The 13,040-nt window shown below is 49.8% G+C and overlaps 1 protein-coding gene across 1 annotated transcript in view; it reads left to right on the top strand.

Moving 5' to 3' along the window:
* VPS54 (VPS54 subunit of GARP complex) overlaps positions 1-13,040 on the top strand; it is a 160,513-nt gene that overhangs the window by 61,641 nt on the left and 85,832 nt on the right. The window contains exons 8-11 of the mRNA XM_075339254.1: positions 1,187-1,313; positions 1,538-1,645; positions 2,388-2,443; positions 9,169-9,265. Of these exons, the coding sequence (XP_075195369.1) occupies positions 1,187-1,313; positions 1,538-1,645; positions 2,388-2,443; positions 9,169-9,265 (388 nt within the window). The remainder of the gene's footprint in view (positions 1-1,186; positions 1,314-1,537; positions 1,646-2,387; positions 2,444-9,168; positions 9,266-13,040) is intronic.

Below are 13,040 nucleotides of genomic sequence, written 5' to 3'. Positions count from 1 at the left end.
CTCACATCATTCCACCTTACCGGCGGCCTTTGGATCCCTGGGACCTTAATCTGGTCTTCACGGCCTTACAGAAACCTCCCTTTGAGCCTCTTAGGGAGGTTTCTTTGTTTCGACTTTCACAAAAGGTCGTTTTTCTGGTGGCCATAACTTCTCTCAGGAGAGTCTCTGATTTGGCTGCGCTCTCTTCGGAGTCACCTTTTTTGGTTTTTCACCAAGACAAGGTGGTTCTCCGTCCGACTCCGGACTTTCTCCCTAAGGTGGTGTCTCCTTTCCACCTTAACCAGGACATTTCATTACCTTCCTTTTGTCCGGCTCCTGTGCATCGCTTTGAGAAAGCGTTGCATACTTTAGATCTCGTGCGGGCGCTCCGGATCTATGTGTCACGCACCGCTGTTCTTAGGCGGTGCACCTCTCTTTTTGGGCTGACCACAGGTCAGCGCAAGGGTCTCTCGGCTTCTAAACCGACCCTGGCTCGTTGGATTAGGTCGGCCATATCCGATGCCTACCAGTGCTCTCAGGTGCCTCCCCCGCCGGGGATCAAGGCGCATTCGACCAGAGCGGTCGGTGCCTCTTGGGCTTTCAGGCACCAGGCTACGGCTCAGCAGGTCTGTCAGGCTGCCACTTGGTCTAGTCTGCACACCTTTTCGAAGCACTACCAAGTGCATGCTCATGCTTCGGCAGATGCGAGCTTGGGCAGACGCATCCTTCAGGCGGCTGTCGCCCATTTGTGAAGTTAGGTTTTGCCTACTTCTCAGTTTTATGTTTATTTCCCACCCATGGACTGCTTTGAGACGTCCCATGGTCTGGGTCTCCCATAAGGAACGATGAAGAAAAAGAGAATTTTGTTTACTTACCGTAAATTCTTTTTCTTATAGTTCCGACATGGGAGACCCAGCACCCTCCCTGTTGCCTGTTGGCAGTTTTCTTGTTCCGTGTGTTTTCACCGGCTGTTGTTGTAGACAGAGGTTCCGGTTGTTCCGGGTTTTGCTCTGTCTCTACTTGTGGGTGGATGTCCTCCTTCAGCTTTTGCACTAAACTGGCTAGATTTGGTTATCCAGGGGGTGTATATGCTCGGAGGGAGGAGCTACACTTTTTAGTGTAGTACTTTGTGTGTCCTCCGGAGGCAGTAGCTATACACCCATGGTCTGGAATTTATTTTTTTTTTTTCTTTCTTTGTTCCCATCAGACACCTTGGATCACAACTTTGTGAACTGGAGAAGCTGATTGATAAAATGATCATTGCAGAATTTACCTCCTATGCTCGCGTGGACCTGAACAGACCACTGGAGGAGGACTGCCAAGTGACGGAGGAGGTGAGGGGGGAGCGGAGCACATTTCAGCCTTTTTCTTGTAGTGAGACCAGAGCAGTTTTCCTTTGTTTGATGCTTGTGCCTCGTCTTGAGTTCTCATCTTGTGTATATACATGATACCACATTTTGCGTTTTTTTTTTGTTGTTTTTTTTATTACGCCATCAGTATTTAGGATCTGATAGTTTTAGTTACCGTATAAGTTTATTACCATTTTTTTTGTCCGCAGGAGCGACTGGTATCGTTGGTCTTTGGTCTATTAAAGCAGAGGAAGCTGGACTTTTTCGAGATCTATGCTGATGAAATGATGGCAACCGCAAAAAACATCATTAAGCAGGTATTGACCACAGATTCCTGGATCCGAGTCTGTCCAGGACCGGAGATCTGTGCTCCTATCATGGGGCTGAGTTTAAAGCTTAAAGGGTTATTCCCATCTCCATGATCCTATCCCAATATGTAGTAGGTGTAATAATAATAATATTAGCAACTACCGCTAATTAGAAATGTAGTATAGTTCTCCTGATATAGCCATGTCTCTTACCTCATGTGCAGGGCATTGCAGCTTAGGTATCCATGGTTAAGTCCACTCATAGTGACAATTAGTTGCTCATGGTCATAAACATAGATACCAAAGCAGCAATGCCCTGCACATGAGGTAAGAGACATGGCTATATTTCTCATGGGAGGTATTTACTAATATGATTATTACGCCTACTACATATTGGCATAGTATCTTGGGGATGGGAATATCCCTTTAAATATTGTATTCAACAACAGAGCAAGAGTGAAAGATAATTATATGATGATTTAATGTCGCAAGAGACATTGTAACACCTACCTACATGGTTTTAAAGGGTATCTAGAATAAGGGGCATGGGAAAGATGAATTCTACTTTGCCCTAAATTCTTAAATCTGGGGGGCTATCCTTTTACACATCTGCTTAAAAGCCCCATTCACCACACTGTATTTGCATATAGTTTTTTTTGTGACTAATCCACCAGTTCGAAAATTGTATTTTGTTTGTTTTCTTTTATATCTCAGTTTATAATTCCTTTTTCTTGTTTTCTCCCCTTCTCAGTGTGTGGTTAGCACAGTCTCACAAATTGATGAGATCGATGCGGAGCTGGTCACGAAGTAAGTATATGTTGCCAGTATTGCCAAACACGGCAGAAATACCTCACTTTGGAATAACAGCTGCTGTATACTTTACCGTCCACCATTTATTACTCCTGACCCGAGGTCCTGGGCAATTAGATGTTCTACAGTCAAAGATTTTGTGCTACAGTTATGCAGTTAAAGGGAATCTGACAGCAGGTTTTCACTACCTCATCTGAGAGCAGCATGATGTAGGCAAAGAGATCCTGAATCCAACGATATATCACTTAGATTACTGAATGCAGCTGTTTTGACACAATAAGAATTTCTTTATCGTTCCTTTGGGAGACCCAGACCTTGGGTGTTTAGCTTCTGCCTCCGGAGGACACACAAAGTACTACACTTAAAAGTGTAGCTCCTCCCTCTGAGCTTATACACCCCCTGGTGAGCCAGTCCCAGCCAGTTTATCGCTTTGTGTTCAGGAGGCATACATCCACACATGCATTCTCATGATTTTTTTCTTTTTTTTTGGAAGAGATTGAAGAAAAGCGGGACCATGTCTGGACCCCCGGCATGTCCCTTCTCACCCCACTGTGTCGGCGGTGTTGTTAAGGTTGATTTACAAGGCTGGAGCCTTACATGCCGTGCTCCTTCACCATCCCTCCTGGGCTCTGGCTTGAAGTGGGAGCCAGCACGGTCTGCATGCCTGGCAGGAGCCCGGTCTCCATCCACAGCCCCTTGAGGATTCTGCTGGACCGGAGCACTCATCCCCAGGGACATGGCCCTGCGTCTCAGCAGCTAAGTACCTGAGACGTTTATGTTGGGGGTCCCGGTTCTTTATTGTAAGGGGAGAGTATGCTGTATGTGATTGTTTTAACTTTTCCGGCGGGTTCTCTAGCTTTTGCCTGAGAACCGCGCCGATGGTGCCTGCTTGTCGGCCTCGCCGCTTAAATTTAGGCCCCGGCTTCGCCGGAGGCCTAGTTTCATTTTCCTGCCCTCGCATGTCACTCATGCAGAGGGACAGGTTCGGCTCCTCCCGGCGGCCGTTCTACACAGGGGAGGGACACTCCCCACTGCTGGGGCGTCCCTCCTTCCCTGCAGGTCTCTATAGCCCTCCAGTTCCCGCTCTTTTATAGGAACGCCCCCTAGTTTCTCAGGCAGAGTTCACTCTGCTCTGGGACATCCTGCATTCTGCATCTCTGCTGAGGTGCTGCGACTGGGGGACCGGGCTTCGGGATCTGGAGGGCACACAACACCGCGCTCAGCGGTCTGGTAAGCCACAGCCGGTCTCCGGTTGTGGACCTCTGTATATTCTCCCTGGGGTTCATTCTCTGTAAAGCCCCCACTCCAGCAGCATGTCTCACACAAGGAGCAAGGCTCCAAAGCTTTATTCTGCATGCACTGCATGTAAGCTCCTGCTGCCTGAGCCGAGCATTTATCCACACTGTGATGGTTGCTCTAACTTGGTGGTGCCACAGCCTGGAGTCTCACCCCCCAGTGGTCTCTCAGGCTGCTGCTGCACCTGTGACTGAACCCCCGGCCAGGGTAGAGTCCTTTTCTAGGTCCATATCCCAGTCATTTGCTGCGTCCATGGGACTTTTGTCCAGGACTTTGATGAATATGCATCAGCCTCCCTCACAGGGTGCCTCTAATACTCTTGACAGAGGACTCCTATCCTCTGACCTCCGTCCATCGGAGCTCACGGAGGATTCATCATCTGATCCCAGACCCCGTCCTTCTAAGAGAAGGCGCAGGGTTTCCTCCCCCTCCCCATCCCACAGCTCTGTCTCAAGAGCTGACTCTCAAGATGAGGAGGATGCCCTCACTGGGGGCTCGGAGGCTATGTATCCCATCGATTTCTCTAAGGGTGACTCAGATCTTAGTGATTTGATTGCTTCTATTAATTCTGTGCTGGATCTCAATCCGCCAGTGTCAGAGGAGCAACTCTCTTTGGAAGAAAAACATCAGTTTACCTCGCCTAAGAGAGTGAAGAGTGTGTTCTTTAACCACTCCAGTTTTCAGACCGCTGTGACCAAGCCCAGGGCCTGCCCTGACAAACGCTTTCCAAAGCGTGGTTCTGATGACCGGTTTCCATTTCCACCTGAGGTGGTCAAGGAGTGGTCTCACTCCCCAAAGGTAGACCCTCCGGTGTCTAGGCTCTCAGCCCGGACCGTTGTGTCGGTGGCTGACGGCACCTCACTTAAGGATTCCACTGACCGTCAGATTGACCTTCTGGCCAAATCTGTGTATGAAGCTGCGGGGGCCGCGTTTTCCCCGACTTTTGCAGTAGTGTGGGCTCTCAAAGCCATCTTTGCTTCTCTAGAGGAGATGCATTCCCTCACCAAGGAATCTATGCCTGAGATGGTTACCTTAACTGCTCAGGCTTCAGCTTTTTCATCTTATGCCATGTCTGCCATGCTAGAGGCTGCTCACCGCACTGCGGTGGCTTCAGCTAATTCTCTTGTTATCCGCAGGATTTTGTGGCTTCGAGAGTGGAAGGCAGATGCTTCTTCCAAGAAGTTTCTTGCTGGGCTCCCTTTTGCTGGTTCACGGCTGTGTGGTGAACAGCTGGATGAAATCATTAAAGAAGCTACTGGCGGGAAGAGTACTTCCATGCCACAAACCAAGACCAGGAAACCCGCCCAGGGTAGGAATCAATCGAGGTTTCGTTCCTTTCGTTCCTCCAACTGGTCATCCTCTAAGCCTTCCGCCTCGTCCGCTAACTCAGCCAAGGATCAGAAATCCAACTGGCGCCCAAAAGCGCGTCCGCAGAAGACCGCAGGAGGTTCTGCCACTAAGGCAGCTTCCTCATGACTCTCGGCCCGCTCCAGCCACGTCCTTAGTCAGTGGCAGGTTCTTCCACTTTGGCGACGCTTGGTTAAAGCAAGTCTCCGATCAGTGGGTGAGAGACATCATATCTCACGGCTACAGGATAGAATTCTCTTCCAGCCCGCCAAACAGATTTTTTCTCTCAACTCCCCCCTGCTCCAAGGCCGCCGCCTTCTCGCAGGCCTTGGCATCCTTGCAGGCAAACGGAGTGATTGTCCCAGTTCCCGATCAGGAACGGTTCAGAGGTTTTTACTCAAATCTCTTCCTAGTTCCAAAAAAGGACGGTACCTTCCGGCCCATCCTGGATCTCAAGCTTCTCAACAAGCATGTCCGGGTGCGGCATTTTCGCATGGAGTCTCTGCGATCAGTCATTGCCTCTATGACCCAAAGGGAGTTCCTGGCGTCCATCGACATCAGAGATGCCTATCTACATGTGCCAATCGCAGTGTCACATCAGCGTTGGTTACGTTTTGCGATAGGAGAGGATCATTTCCAATTCGTGGCTCTCCCCTTCGGGTTAGCCACGGCCCCTCGGGTATTCACCAAGGTCATGGCGGCAGTGATTGCGGTCCTGCACCTCCAGGGGTTAGCAGTGCTTCCTTATCTGGACGACCTTCTGGTCAAGGGTACATCCAGCGCAGGCTGTCAGCGGAGTGTTTCGCTCACTCTCGCCACCCTAGCCCAATTCGGGTGGCTTGTCAATCTTCCCAAATCCACTCTGACTCCGACCCAGAGTCTCACGTACCTAGGGATGCAGTTCGAGACTTTGCCGGCACTTGTGAAGTTGCCCTTAATCAAACAGCAGTCTCTCCGGCTAGCGGTGCGCTCTCTCCTGAGGCCCCGCCGTTATTCCCTCAGGCGCCTGATGCAGGTGCTGGGTCAGATGGTGGCCTCCATGGAGGCGGTTCCCTTTGCCCAGTTCCATCTGCGTCCTCTGCAGCTGGACATTCTCCGCTGTTGGGTCAAGCGGCCTTCCTCCTTACACAGGTTAGTGGCTCTGTCGCCACAGACCAGGAGCTCTCTTCAGTGGTGGCTTCGGCCCCTCTCCCTGTCCCAAGGGCGCTCCTTCCTGGCCCCGTCCTGGGTGATTCTCACCACGGATGCCAGTCTATCCGGCTGGGGAGCGGTATGTCTCCACCACAGAGCGCAGGGCACTTGGACTCCGTCCGAGTCAGCCCTTTCAATCAATGTGCTGGAAAACAGAGCCGTGCTTCTAGCTCTCCTAGCATTTCACCACCTGTTGGCGGGCAGGCACATTCGAGTCCAGTCAGACAACGCGACAGCAGTTGCCTACATCAATCACCAAGGCGGGACACGCAGCCGCCTGGCAATGATGGAGGTACAACGCATCCTCCAATGGGCGGAGGACTCCAAGTCCACCATATCCGCAGTCCACATCCCTGGCGTAGAAAACTGGGAGGCAGATTATCTCAGCCGTCAAAGCGTGGACGGTGGCGAGTGGTCCCTGCACCCGGCAGTGTTTCAGTCAATCTGCCGCAAATGGGGCACTCCGGACGTGGACCTAATGGCATCCCGTCACAACAACAAAGTTCCTGTTTACGTGGCTCGCTTCCACGATCCTCAGGCCTTCGCCGCGGACGCTCTGGTTCAAGACTGGTCCCAGTTTCGTCTGTCCTACGTGTTTCCCCCTCTAGCTCTCTTGCCCAGAGTCCTGCGCAAGATCAGAATGGAGGGCCGTCGAGTCATCCTCATTGCACCGGACTGGCCCAGGCGAGCTTGGTATCCGGACCTGCTCCAACTGTCCGTAGAGATGCCGTGGCATCTCTCGGACCGTCCAGACCTACTCTCGCAAGGTCCGTTTTTCCGCCCGAATTCTGCGGCCCTCAAATTGACGGCGTGGCTCTTGAGTCCTGGATTTTGCCGGCTTCTGGTATTCCTCCTGAAGTCATCTCCACTATGACTCGGGCCCGTAAGTCTTCCTCCGCTAAGATCTATCACAGGACTTGGAAAATTTTCCTGTCCTGGTGTCGCTCTACCGGCCATCCTCCTTGGCCATTCTCTTTGCCGACCCTTCTGTCTTTTCTACAGTCCGGTCTGCAGCTAGGACTGTCCCTCAACTCTCTCAAGGGATAAGTCTCAGCTCTGTCAGTTCTGTTCCAGCGGCGTCTCGCTCGGCTGGCTCAGGTCCGCACCTTCATGCAAGGCGCGTCTCACATCATTCCGCCTTATCGGCGGCCCTTGGATCCCTGGGACCTTAACTTGGTCCTCACGGTATTGCAGAAACCCCCTTTTGAGCCTCTTAGGGAGGTTTCTTTGTATCGTCTTTCTCAGAAAGTGGCCTTTCTGGTTGCCATAACTTCTCTCAGGAGAGTCTCTGATTTGGCTGCGGTCTCCTCTGAGTCACCTTTTTTAGTTTTTCATCAAGACAAGGTGGTTCTCCGTCCGACCCCGGACTTTCTTCCTAAGGTGGTCTCTCCTTTCCACCTTAACCAGGACATTACCTTACCTTCCTTCTGTCCGGCTCCTGTTCATCGCTTTGAAAAAGCGCTGCGTACTCTAGATCTGGTGCGTGCTCTCCGGATCTATGTGTCTCGCACCGCTGCGCTCAGGCGGTGCACCTCTCTTTTTGTGCTAACCACAGGTCGGCGCAAGGGCCTCCCTGCTTCTAAGCCGACCTTAGCCCGTTGGATTAGATCGACTATTTCGGACGCCTACCAGAGTACTCAGGTGCCTCCCCCGCCGGGGATCAAGGCACACTCGACCAGAGCTGTTGGTGCCTCTTGGGCTTTTAGGCACCAGGCTACGGCTCAACAAGTCTGTCAGGCTGCCACTTGGGCTAGCCTGCATACCTTCTCGAAGCACTACCAAGTGCATGCTCATGCTTCGGCAGATGCGAGCTTGGGCAGACGCATCCTTCAGGCGGCTGTCGCCCATTTGTGAAGTTAGGTTCTGCCTACTTCTTAGTTTTTCTGTTTATTTCCCACCCAGGGACTGCTTTGGAACGTCCCATGGTCTGGGTCTCCCAAAGGAACGATAAAGAAAAAGAGAATTTTGTTTACTTACCGTAAATTCTTTTTCTTATAGTTCCGTATTGGGACACCCAGCACCCTCCCTGTTGCCTGTTGGCAAATTCTTGTTCCGCGTGTTATCACCGGCTATTGTCATGGACAGAGTCTCCGGTTGTTCCGGCTCTTGCTCTGTTCTACTTGTGGGTGGCTGTTCTCCTTCAGCTTTTGCACTAAACTGGCTGGGTCTGCTCACCAGGGGGTGTATAAGCTCAGAGGGAGGAGCTACACTTTTAAGTGTAGTACTTTGTGTGTCCTCTGGAGGAAGAAGCTAAACACCCAAGGTCTGGGTCTCCCAATACGGAACTATAAGAAAAAGAATTTACGGTAAGTAAACAAAATTCTCTTTTTTTAGTTTTAGCAACACAGCAGAGCTGGGTGAGCTGTCCCGTCCACACCAGGCTCTCTATAGAGATTGTCCATAGACAGTGAGGTGTCAATCAGAGGAGGGAACGTGCCTGACTGCCCTGTGCATGACTTTGTAGTCTGAGCGATGATAAGGGTGCTGCTGCTTAAACAACAAACATAGCAATTAAACAACAGATTGGATCTTGACAAGGCAGGCATCTATGAATCCTATATTTTAACCCTTACAGCATGCTGTCTTTAGCATACATAGCAAAAACTTGCTGACAGATTCCCTTTAAGTTAGTGATCTTCTAACAATGCTGTGGGAAAAACGAAACGTTTGGGCAAGCACTGGACAACAGTTCTCAGAAGTTTTTATTTTTAAAATGAAAGTTAGACTTTTTAGGCCTCTTGGCGGCTTCTTCTAAGTGCATGTGTTTTTTGTGGAGCCGTAGGTTTATTCTTCTGCTTGATCATTAATATTTTAATACATAGCCACATTGGTTTGTCTGTATCGTAGGATATATATTCATTGTCTGGTTATTTTTTTACTTGCCTCAGGCTCGCCGATCAGATGCGGATGATGAATTTTTCACAGTGGTCCGATTTGCTGCAGAGCATTTTTGCTAAATTTACAATTTTCCTTCGGAGAGTCAAGGTAAGTAAGCTACACGTCATCCTTGGCCTTTATTGTTTTTTTAATAAAAATGCTTTGGGATCTGAGAAACAATACATCTAGGCACGGAAAATACAGATACATATCTTTGCCGTCAAAGGAACTCGTATCTGAGAACATTTTGTACCAAATTCATCCTTTTTAATATGAAAGCTGCCTCTGTATCTGCAGGAACACTCCTGCCTACTTTTTTTGATATTGCAACAACAATATGAAAAAATTAATCACATATAATTCTTCCAAAAAAAGAGCAAGGGTCCACATGATTAAAATATTAAATTTTTATTAGACACAGATATAAAAAACATGATCAAAAAATTAATTAAAAGAGATTTTTAAACATCTTCTTTTAATTTTTTGATCATGTTTTTTATATCTATGTCTAAGGCTAGGTTCACATTTCTGTTGTTTATGATCAGTCACAATCCGCCGCTCTGATAAAACTCGCAATCCGTTTGGTGGATTCCGTTGTTTACCATAGACTTATATGAGCGGCGGATTGTGACCGATGCCCTTGCGTTGCATCCTCCGCCCGACTGATTAGTCGTGGAACGACTGACGGTCGAGCGCCAGGAACGCAGAGAGTAACGGTTTTTGAGCAGCAGAATCCTTATGATTTCGCTTCGCATGCTCTCTCCCAGCGGCCGAACGATCAGCTAATCGCCCAGCAGCCGCCTTCTGTGAGCGATCAGCTGATCGCCTGGCTTCTGTGAGCGATCAGCTGATCACCCGGCGGCCGGCTTCTATGAGCGATCAGCTGACCTCCCGGCCGCCGGCTTTTGAGAGCGATCAGCTGATCTCCCGGTGGTCGGCTAATGAGAGCAATCAGCTGATCTCCCGGCCGCCGTCTTTTGAGAGCGATCAGCTGATCGTTCACAATAGCCGGTTGACGGGAGATCATCTGATCGCTCTCAGAAGCCAGCGGCCGGCTATTTTGAACGATCAGCTGATCGTTCTCTCTCTCTCTCTCTCGTTTTACAACGGAATCCGCTTTCAAATTCCAATTATTGTCATCCGTTGTACAACGCATCAGTCACAAGCGTCAAGCAATGCATGTGACTGATGCAAAACAATGGAAATGTGAACCTAGCCTAATAAAAATGTAATATTTTAATGCTGTGGACCTTTGCTCCTTTTTTGGAAGAATTATATGTGATTCATTTTTTCATATTGTTGTTGTAATGGATTTGGGAGTGTCCTTTACAAATTGACCACGTTTTTGTGTTGATTTTTTTGAAACTGGTATTTTTTCCCACTTTACAGCTTCAGTTGATTAAAAAAAACATCAGAAAATCATAAGTCGATGAAAAAAATAAATAAATAAAAGCCGACAGGATCTCTTTTGTCACCAGAGAATATTTGCCTCTGCTGCAGGCATTATTACATAACAACTGTAGTTTCTCATCAGGTGCTTTATATTGGAATATTCCATTTATTATAAATGGCTTTTCCATATGTCCGCATTAAAGGATATTGACTCCTTCAAAGTGCGTTTTTCTCATTTTTTTTTTTTTATGCATTTTTGAGTGCAGTTTTGTCACAAAAATGCAAGCAAATCCTGATGGCAGCAAAGTCTATGCGAATTCTGAAGTCTCATGCACACTGTGAGTATTTTCTCTTTTCAGAAAATAATATGCAGCGTATTAATTTTTTCAACATTTTTGCCTGCATTTTTCACATATTGAATTCAGTTGAAAAACACATGCAAAAATGCACATTTTTGCCCTGCATTTTTCCTACAAAGAGATTTGTAATTGGTGCAGAAATTTGTGCAACCAAATACTCAATGAGTGCACATACCCTAAAGCCTCTATCACACATCCGTGCAAAACGCACATTTCTTTGTCGCTCCATTGGGAGACCCAGACAATTGGGTGTATAGCTATGCCTCCTGAGGCCACACAAAGTATTACACTAAAAGTGTAAAGCCCCTCCCCTTCTGCCTATACACCCCCCGTGCTCCCACGGGCTCCTCAGTTTTTATGCTTTGTGCGAAGGAGGCAGACATGCACGCATAGCTCCACAGCTTAGTCAGCAGCAGCTGCTGACTATGTCGGATGGAAGAAAAGAGGGCCCTTAACAGGGCCCCCAGCATGCTCCCTTCTCACCCCACTCTTGTCGGCGGTGTTGTTAAGGTTGAGGTATCCATTGCGGGTACGGAGGCTGGAGCCCACATGCTGTTTTCCTTCCCCATCCCCTTTAGGGCTCTGGGTGAAGTGGGATCCTAATCGGTCTCCAGGCACTGAGACCGTGCTCCATCCACAGCTCCTGGACTGCTGGATAAGGAGCCGAGTATCGTCAGGGACATGGCCCTGCTACTTTCAGGTACTCTGTGTCCCCGTGGGGACCGCGCACAGAAACACTCCAGCATTGCTGGGTGTGTTAGTGCGCCGGGGACCGCAGCGCTGACCGCGCTTGTGCCATCACACACTGCAGCGTGGCTGGGTGTGTTAGTTTACTGGGGACTACCGCGCTGACCGCCGCTGCCATGTTTACTCTGCGGCGCGGCTGGGACTGTTAGTTCGCCGGGGACTACCGCGCCGACCGCGCTTATACGGCGGCCGCGCTTATAACTTTAGTCCCCGGCTTTTGCGGCCTAGTCTCATTCTTTTCCCGCCCCCAGGCCTGCCAGTCAGGGGAAGGGCGGGACGCTGTACAGGACATCAGCACTGAGGGCTGGAACATGCTTTGCATACTCCACCCCCCTCACTGTGCACAGTGGGGCACCAGATTCCCGCACTTTCTAGGGCACGCCCACGGCCCCCTCCTCTCCTCAGGACGCCGGCAGCCATTCCTGTCAGCTCTTCTGACGCTGGAGAGGGGAGACAAGCTCTGGGAGACCCAGGCAGGGATTCTGGTGACCACACAACCGCTTTGAGCGGGCGGTAAGCAGCACCTGAGGTGCTGGCCCCACTTGTGCAGAAGTGTACTTATAGATTATATGCTTATAGGCTATACTTTACACTGTATGATGCACGGTTGATTTTTGGCTATATACCCTCCTGGGTTGCTCAGGGGAGACAACAGCATGGCGTCCACAAGAAGCAAGGGTGCCAAAAATACACAGGCTTACTATGCTGCCTGCGCCGCATGTAAGGCTTCACTACCGGCAGGTTCCACTGACCCTCATTGTGTACAGTGCTCGGCCCCTGTGGCACTTGCTCAGCCGGAGCCTCTGCTAAGGGTGGCCCAGGGGGAGCCACCTGCTAACACTGTCCAGGTGACAGGGACGGAGTTTGCAGTTTTTACTGAAAGACTTTCTGAGACTATGGCTAAGATACTAGAAGCTTTGCAGTCCAGACCGGTATCTCAGACCAGGGGCACTGTGGAATCATTGCCCCCTGGTTCCCCTCTGTTGCAACAACAATGTCCTCCCGGGGTGTCTCATAGATCCCAGGGTGAGGTCTCTGACACGGACCGCAGCCCCAGACCGCCTAAGCGAGCTCGCTGGGAAATCCCCTCGACATCATCACATTGTTCAGGGTCTCAGCGGGAGGACTCTCTGTATGATGAAGCGGAGGTAGCTGATCAGGATTCTGATCCTGAGGCCGCTCTCAACCTTGATACTCCTGATGGGGACGCCATAGTGAATGATCTTATCGCGTCCATAAATCAAATGTTGGATATTTCTCCCGCAGCTCCTCCAGTAGAGGAGTCAGCTTCTCAGCAGGAGAAATTCCGTTTCAGGTTTCCCAAGCGTACAACGAGTATGTTTCTGGACCACTCTGACTTCAGAGAGGCAGTCCAGAAACACCGA

Source organism: Anomaloglossus baeobatrachus, chromosome 3 (genome assembly GCF_048569485.1).
Source record: "Anomaloglossus baeobatrachus isolate aAnoBae1 chromosome 3, aAnoBae1.hap1, whole genome shotgun sequence".
NCBI lineage: Eukaryota > Metazoa > Chordata > Amphibia > Anura > Aromobatidae > Anomaloglossus > Anomaloglossus baeobatrachus.
Note: the sequence above shows the minus strand (reverse complement) of the source record. Positions and strands in the feature narration are given on the sequence as shown.